Source organism: Simochromis diagramma, unplaced genomic scaffold (assembly GCF_900408965.1).
Source record: "Simochromis diagramma unplaced genomic scaffold, fSimDia1.1 OVJJ01000585.1, whole genome shotgun sequence".
Taxonomy (NCBI): domain Eukaryota; kingdom Metazoa; phylum Chordata; class Actinopteri; order Cichliformes; family Cichlidae; genus Simochromis; species Simochromis diagramma.
The window spans coordinates 1,234,966-1,244,174 of record NW_024387398.1 but is presented as its reverse complement, the minus strand read 5'-3'; the positions used below and the strand labels follow the sequence as shown (position 1 = coordinate 1,244,174).

Genomic DNA, 9,209 nt, shown 5'->3' with positions numbered 1-9,209 from the left:
CCCAGGCGCCACGGCCCACTCCCAAAGGTGCAAGACAGCCATCCCCAAAGGAGCCTACCTGAGTCCCACTCTCCAGGAACAGAGCGGCACCCATCCCAACCCAGGGAGCGAGGCGAAGAGACAGAGTACCAGGCCGACAGGGAGGACCCGGGCCTGCACCACACAGGACAGCACAATGTATGTAGATTAAGGAAAAGAGAAGGTGGCTCCAGGACCCATCAGCTCTGTGGCCCACTGCTGTCGAGCAGTGCATCAGCCTAGACCGACAGAAGCATAGCTAGTGGAGGATAGTCCAGCCAAAAAGTAATAAATGCATGAACTCGTTTTTCAGCATCACTCTGAGACAGGATGCAATACTGCAATTCTTTTGTTGAACCCTTTGAATTAAAGCTTCAGTTACATATTGGTGTTTGCTGGTGGAGGCAAAACGACAACATATTCATGGAAACCAAAGATATGATGCAGACTAATGACACGTACAGGGAGTGCAGAATTATTAGGCAAGTTGTATTTTTGAGGAATCATTTTATTATTGAACAACAACCATGTTCTCAATGAACCCAAAAAACTCATTAATATCAAAGCTGAATGTTTTTGGAAGTAGTTTTTAGTTTGTTTTTAGTTTTAGCTATTTTAGGGGGATATCTGTGTGTGCAGGTGACTATTACTGTGCATAATTATTAGGCAACTTAGCAAAAAACAAATATATACCCATTTCAATGATTTATTTTTACCAGTGAAACCAATGTAACATCTCCACATTCACAAATATACATTTCTGACATTCAAAAACAAAACAAAAACAAATCAGCGACCAATATAGCCACCTTTCTTTGCAAGGACACTCAAAAGCCTGCCATCCATGGATTCTGTCAGTGTTTTGATCTGTTCACCATCAACATTGCGTGCAGCAGCAACCACAGCCTCCCAGACACTGTTCAGAGAGGTGTACTGTTTTCCCTCCTTGTAAATCTCACATTTGATGATGGACCACAGGTTCTCAATGGGGTTCAGATCAGGTGAACAAGGAGGCCATGTCATTAGTTTTTCTTCTTTTATACCCTTTCTTGCCAGCCACGCTGTGGAGTACTTGGACGCGTGTGATGGAGCATTGTCCTGCATGAAAATCATGTTTTTCTTGAAGGATGCAGACTTCTTCCTGTACCACTGCTTGAAGAAGGTGTCTTCCAGAAACTGGCAGTAGGACTGGGAGTTGAGCTTGACTCCATCCTCAACCCGAAAAGGCCCCACAAGCTCATCTTTGATGATACCAGCCCAAACCAGTACTCCACCTCCACCTTGCTGGCGTCTGAGTCGGACTGGAGCTCTCTGCCCTTTACCAATCCAGCCACGGGCCCATCCATCTGGCCCATCAAGACTCACTCTCATTTCATCAGTCCATAAAACCTTAGAAAAACCAGTCTTGAGATATTTCTTGGCCCAGTCTTGACGTTTCAGCTTGTGTGTCTTGTTCAGTGGTGGTCGTCTTTCAGCCTTTCTTACCTTGGCCATGTCTCTGAGTATTGCACACCTTGTGCTTTTGGGCACTCCAGTGATGTTGCAGCTCTGAAATATGGCCAAACTGGTGGCAAGTGGCATCTTGGCAGCTGCACGCTTGACTTTTCTCAGTTCATGGGCAGTTATTTTGCGCCTTGGTTTTTCCACACGCTTCTTGCCACCCTGTTGACTATTTTGAATGAAACGCTTGATTGTTCGATGATCACGCTTCAGAAGCTTTGCAATTTTGAGACTGCTGCATCCCTCTGCAAGATATCTCACTATTTTTGACTTTTCTGAGCCTGTCAAGTCCTTCTTTTGACCCATTTTGCCAAAGGAAAGGACGTTGCCTAATAATTATGCACACCTGATATAGGGTGTTGATGTCATTAGACCACACCCCTTCTCATTACAGAGATGCACATCACCTAATATGCTTAATTGGTAGTAGGCTTTCGAGCCTATACAGCTTGGAGTAAGACAACATGCATGAAGAGGATGATGTGGACAAAATACTCATTCGCCTAATAATTCTGCACTCCCTGTATTTGTTTCATCCACACTGAATATCAAAAGAAATGTTTTTAAAATGTATCAAGCAGTAAAATCACTCGAGTGGCAGATCACACACATGCAGCCGTTTCATCTGCATGAGCCCTTCTTATGCTGCAGGTCTGGCAGCATCGCTTTAAAGAAGGCTGCAGTAATGAATGAAAAGACAGCGATGTAACCAAACATTGTTATTTTATTATCATAAAAAGTAACACAATCCCCATTAGGCATTACATACACTACAACAACAGTAACACCAGTACGACACATCAAAGGGACTTTTGGATATTATAGACATTTTTAAAAAATCCCTCCTTTTTATTATTTAAATTGTTTTGACTAGTTATAACAGATGAACATAATTTACAGGTATGACATATTGTCACCATTAGAAACATTGTTATTGTTGAGAATCTCCAGTCTTAAAAACAACCGCTAATGTTGAGGGAAGACATTTCATGGACTGTCACTGTAGAAACAGGGATTGTGCTGGAGAAGGGTTGATGTAAGGCCACTGGGCCAGGCGACAATGTGGAGGCTCGGGGTAGGGAGCAGTGCAAACATTAGAGATGAGAGACACGTGTTCCAGCAGGCACACAAAGCCCCATTTCACTGGTGGAACAAAGAAGGACCCCACTGCTGTGGAACAAGAGCTAAAAACCTTCAAACGTGGTAAAAGAGATGCAGAGATTCATTTCTACTATTGAGCCTTCAACCTAGCTGTAACAGTAAGCCTAAGGTTTGTTTGAAAATACAGACTGAAAATCCTGTATCTGCAGGGACAGGACTCACTCTCAGTGGTGAAGGTGAAGCAGTGATATCGGGACTTATTCTCATCTTTCTATAGTCTTACAACGTGGGTACAAATGGCACAAACAACCTATGTGTAAAAGTATAATTGGGACTAAAATCCTAGTGTAAAGGTAGTAAGAAAAACTACCTACTCTAGGGAAAGAGCAGAGACGAGAACCTTATTACAGAGATAAAGGATGTTTCGCAGATTTGTTGAATACTGACAAAAGGTGACTAAAACTGGTAAAAGTGGTAGAAACCTTCAGGCATGATTGACTAAGGGCTACAATTCTAGAATACTTAACATTGAACACTCTGTTCCAGAGAACAGAACATCCCTGAGGGATACAACCCAAGAACTGCAGGGGACCCGATGTAGAACAATACAGGGGAAAATGCAAAGACCAACTAATGATGTCAGTTACACAACAAGTGAAATGTAGATGTGAAATTGTTTTTTAATGAGAACTTTTCTGAAAGCCAGCACTGGATGGAGTAAAGGAAAAGAACAGTGACGTCGACACTTTGATATGTAGTGTGATAGTATATTTATGGTGCCCTCTAAAAGTCAATTGGAATCCAACACGAGCAGCTTTTACTCCACACTGTTCATGTGTCAGTTGAATATGCCGTATATACACAGACGGTAGGTTGAAATATCACTGTACCGTTAACCTACTCTTGGAGAGCACTGAATACATGTGTTTGTAAGACATTCGCAGGCTAGAGGCTAATGACAGTGATGTTTCAGACTGTCTTTTCGCTTCTATGGAGGTAGTTGGTATAAGTAGAGAGAAACTTACCGGATGGCAACAGCGAAACAGAAAAAGGGATGAGAGGAAATCACTGCTAAAACACTACAGAGGTTCTGGAACCCAATTTCAAGCATGATTTATAACAATTTTCAAATGTAGCTTTTAGTTCACATATCACTGTGACGTAGTCAGGTGCTCCACCTGCCAGTCAGTCTGGACTCTGTGCTGCTGGCCAGTAAACGGGAGAATGGTCAGTGCCAGAGATATGCAAGTACAGCAGCCGTATGATACTATAATCTCACCATATTGTCTTCATTTTTAATTATAGTCTCACTGACCACAATACATCTTAGCACCAGGAGTGAAGAGCTCAAGGTTTTGATTCAAGCCGTTTGAAGACAAACTGAAGTATTTATAAACTTGATAAAAATATAAATCGGCGAAAAAGCTGTGCAAAAATACTAAAAATGTCAAATCCCTGTCTTTTTCTCTGTGTGTGTATACCAGACTGGATGCTTTGTTTGTTAGAGCTTGCATTCTGTGTTGGACTCTAAGTCACTACAAGTGCAACTGCAACGTTGTACATGGCACATTAACATGTAGCACAGACTTTGCTGTTCTCACACAAGGATTTATAACGTGAACTCTCATGCACTTCCTGTCTCTGGAACGTGGGCGGTTATTTTAGTAAACAAGTAAACGTTGACCCCTCATGTCCACTGAATAAAGCTGTTTCACATCGAGGAGTCTAAATGTTGTTGTTTGATTCACTTGTTCAGAGTTTTTTTCCTTTATTGTGTTGTCTTGTCGAGGTAGTATTTCCAACAACGCGCTGCTTATAGTCTCCAGATTGTTGGTGGTGGTTACTGTGACTAGAATGACGATATCTGTATTATAGGAGGAAAGACGAGCAGTGAAATAAGCCGTAATAACGCCTGTAGAGCCTCAACAGCGTCTAAAACTCATCTAATAAATACGTCCAGAAACTGAATGAAATGAATCTCAGCAAGAAAAGCGACTCAGGATACCAAGAAATATTTCATGTTACCTACACACATAATATTCTACACAAATGTAGTTGTCGGTGTAGAGTATTGTAATGCATAGATTTATAATGTAAATCTGATCACTGATATTGGGGTTTTTTCCTCTATGAGACTGGACAAGGGACTCCATGCCCACTGGACTAATAAGACAGTTTTTGGATGGACTGTAGCCAATGGACATGAAGGGTAACAAAAAGAACAAAAGTCTAAACAGTCTGTAATCATCAATCTCATCTCTGGACCTGCAGCCGTCCATGTTTAACTGCTGCCTGCACAGAAACCGCCAACAGTGTCGGGGAGTTCAGATGGGCACCATAGACATAAGAAATGCTTCCATACATTCTACAGAAATGTTCTCGTATAAAACAAAACAACTGTCCTTTATAACCACTTCACATGTTGTTATGTTTTGGAGTGATGATAAAGGTTTTTATTGCCATTTTCTGTGGCACTGCACCTTAAAGGGTGTTGCCATTGGCAAATGTTATTTGAGGGCAAACAGAGACAAGTAATGAGTAAGAATTGGTTAGTGAAACTCTGGGAACCCCTTATAGGTCAGGAGGACTGATGCTTCTCAGGGTGTAATACCAGTTGACACCACAAGAGGGGGTTAAGTAATCTTAAGCAGCTGAATGGGCGTGAAAATAACATAACCTGAGATTACAGATTATCCAAGCATGCAGTCACTCGCTCAGTCAATCACTCGAACCCACACGTATGAAAAACACAAAAGCTGTAGTGTGTAAACTAGAGGCTAGAGAATGACAGTGTGCAATATCCTGGTGTGTGTAGTTCTGTGTGAACGAGCTGCTTCCTGGGGATCTAACTTCCTGTCTGTGTCCATCCATATGTGTGTTAGCAGGTATAATCACAAAGGACCTGTCACAGCTGCACTGCCAGTCAGTCTGTCAGCTTTCACTGTAACAGTCCATGCAGACTGATTTTCTGACCAGTCCACTGGCTCTGTGTTCTGCCCAGCCCTTAGTTCTGACCCTAGACGCTGGTGATTGACGCAAGGCAGGCACTGGGCTTCTGGAGTTTTTCTGGTTGGGTGCCAGCAGGTTCTGGAATGGCACGGAAGGAGAAAGGTGGACCGTTTCCAGTGGTGATGTTGAGGTGGCCTGGGCTCAAGGCCAGATTCTGCCGTCGGTTACTCTCCACTATTGAAGAGGTGTTAGATGCTAAGCTCTCTCTCGTTCTGCAGAGTGACAGAGACACAATTAGAAATAACACAACCATAAGAGAAGGTTCTTCAAGCTGACATTAGTGTGTGTGTGTGTCTGTGTGTGTGTACATATATATACATACACATGTGTTTGTGTATATAAACTACTAGTTAAAAGTTTGAGAACAGCCCAGTTTTTCCAGTTAATTTGTTGCAGTCGTTCAAGTCCAGTGAACAGCTTGAAATGGTACAAAGGTGAGTGTTGAACTGCCAGAGGTTCAAACAAAGGTAAGGTCACCAAAACTGTAAAATAATGTACATTTCACAATTATACAAAAAGGCCTTTTTCAGGGACAACATGGTTAATCATTTTAAATCTGTTCTGCAGCGACGGAGGCTGATCAGCCTTGAAAGCTGCTGCTGTTACTTCCTACATGCACCGAGTTGGTCAGGGCTTCATCCTACAGCAGGATAAAGACCCCACACAGTCCAAGCTGTGGCAGAACCACCTCAGGAACAAAGAACAAGATGGTGAGCTTGGCAACATGGAGGTCCAGCACAGTCTCCAGACTTAAACCCATCGAGCTGGTTTGAACTGGACAGAAGAGTGAAAGCAAAGCAGCTACAAGGTCCACATTCATGGGAACGTCTGCTCCAGATGTGGGAGAAGATTTGATTTCTGTTGTAGAAAGAAGCCACGGCTGTGTTCAGCTGTTATATCACAGGGGGCGACTTTGATGAGCCAGAATATATTTGGTCTATAAACTGATTTCGATAGTTTTTTCACTCTAACTTCTTATTTGTCCTATGCTTCCACTTCAGAGTGCAATGAGACATTAAACTGTATAATTTTCAATAAAAAACTGGAAAAACTTTTGATTGGTATATTTATAGTAGCTGTTATTGTCATTGTTATTTATCACTGCTAAACTGATATAACACTGTATAGCTACCTCAAATCTCGTCTAATTTTATTATTGTTATTATTACTATTATATTTATTATTGTGACCAACTTTTGTCTTTATTTGCATTACTTCATTTCACTCAGAATCAGAATCCTGTGGTGACAGCCGACACAGTACAGACAGTATCTGACTAAACTAACTGAAATAACACATCACAGAGTTACATTTACAAAGGTATTGCCCTCTTTCCTATTTTTTGTATGTTTTTCACATTTAAATATTTCTTAAATGTTTCTTAAACTTAAATTTAAACATTAGAGAAAGATAACAAGTTAACACAAAATGCAGTTTCTAAATAAAGGTTTTTATCATTAAGGGGAAAAATTGAGTCCTACATGGCCCCGTGTGAAAAATACAAAGAGCTCAAATATAAATATCGCACAAACACAAAGTATCAGAATGTAAGACTTGTTGTGCAACCTGAATGATCTGAAGGATGATTTGTAGAGGCTCCCACAGGCTGGCTGGGATGGGCAAAGGAGACTCACTAAACCTTTGTGTTTGCAGTGATCCAGAGTAGGATGGCACGGTTGGCTCCTTCAACTTGAATGGGCTCAGAAAAAACTGACCCCCTCCTCAGAGGCTGGAAGCATTTTGTTTTTCTAATGGAGGCTAAATCCTTGTGTTCAGCTTCCTCCTATAAAATGTTTGCAATTTCACTTAAAAAAGAATAAAATAAGACTTAAATATGTTTAGCCAACATGAGGAAGCATGCTACGCTCACTAGTGTCCACAGTGATTGATGCTCTACCAGGTGCACACGGACCAGACCATCAACAAGAAGCTCAGTGAGAAGGCAACAATTGTTGTGCAGTTATTAAGAAATGAAAGAAATATTAAATTCCTATAAATCACCTTCTGTCTTGAATTCCATCCTATGAGGTAATTATGGTCAAAACAAACTTTATTTTCTAGTAAGAATGTACTGACACATATGTAGCACGTGAGCACAGAGAAAGAACGATTTCTTTTCTTTTTAAATCTATTGTCTGTTGCTACGTTGCAGACAGGGCCTCCACACCTAAACAGGAAAATGAGTCATTGCTGTTGTGAGCTCCAGTCAATATTACAGGCTGTGGTCAGCTGACCTGTGGTGCTGCTCCGACGTGCTCTTTGTGGATTTACACAACTAGATGTAAGCAGATGTTTCACGGGCTGTCTTAATACCAGATGGTAAATGAAACTAAGCGTTATCAGCCTTGCACGTGTCCTGTCTTTCTTATCTTTCTCCATCTCTGAGTTGGCTCTCGTTCTTTTGTCTCATTGGGGAATCTAGCAGCTGTACTTTTTACTAGCAACAAGCTGCACACAGTTTGTATGCTTGCTGATATTTGTTGATCTGATAAAAACGTTGCATTTAAATTACCTGCAAGTTAAAAATCAGAACTCCATCTTTGAGCGCTCCTCGTCTGTCGGGCTAGCTAGATGCTGAAGTATCGTGACCACAGCTTCTGGACATCCGCACTAATTCCAGTGTTGACAAGACCAAACGATAAACCACTGGCCCACTTTTAACTTGTAATAAATGATGCATAAATGACATAGTTTTGTCTCTCTCGTCTCTGTGTGTGCAATAGCCCCATGGTGGCAGATACATCATTTGGATCGACTCTCATGTGTTACTGTTTAGACTCTAATGGTTTTAATGTTTGAAGCAGTGCACTGACAGGAAGCACAACTCCCCTCTTAAATCAAAATGTAAGGAGTTCATGTACAAAGCTGTCAGAGAAATAAATACTCCGCTAAAGTACAGATACCAGAAAACTGTACTTAAGTACAATTAAGAAGTACTTCAGTACTTCACACCTCTCAATGACTTTTTAAGCAGTTCATACAGTATCACAGTCAATCGTGTTGACTAATGCATGGAGATTTGCCACCATAAGAGCAGTGATAATGTAACTGTAGGATCAAACCCTCGGTCCTATGAAATGCAGTTATCACATCAACCTTTCTTTACTTAATAAAGTCTGAGTGGTCAAAGCTGTCATTGTGAGTATCATCAGCATGCAGTATCAAAAAGCTGCTGTCAGGGTTTAGCAAAGAGCTGAGGTGCCAGCTTTGTGGCTGTAAGCTCGCAGTTAAATTAGCATGATGATGCATTTACAAAAGCTGAAGAGGGAGAAAGAAATCTTTGGTGACCTAACAGTGCACTGGTTCATGTACAAATATGTAGTCAGTTTACTCCAAGGGCAGCTTGTGAGTGTCAAACATTAGAGTGTGAAGGAGTAACTGTGCTAACAAAACGAATACACTGTAAGCAGAGGTTTTACACTCTGTACTGTTGCAGTTAAGGAAAACAAGTCACTTCACTATAAAACTGGACTCGCCTGTTAGAAGTGTTTGGTAACTATGTGAGGTCTTTGGCACTGAAACTCAGGAGCACCGTTACAAACTGTTCCACCTTAAACATCAGAAATCTGTGTGTAACAGCT

The 9,209-nt window shown here is 41.4% G+C and overlaps 1 protein-coding gene across 1 annotated transcript in view; it reads right to left on the bottom strand.

Moving 5' to 3' along the window:
• Positions 1–2,224: 2,224 nt before the first annotated feature.
• The window catches only part of LOC120720592 (storkhead-box protein 2-like), a 50,359-nt gene continuing 43,374 nt past the window's right edge, over positions 2,225–9,209 (bottom strand). The window contains exon 4 of the mRNA XM_040010324.1: positions 2,225–5,840. Within this exon, the coding sequence (XP_039866258.1) occupies positions 5,636–5,840 (205 nt within the window). The 3' untranslated portion in view covers positions 2,225–5,635. The remainder of the gene's footprint in view (positions 5,841–9,209) is intronic.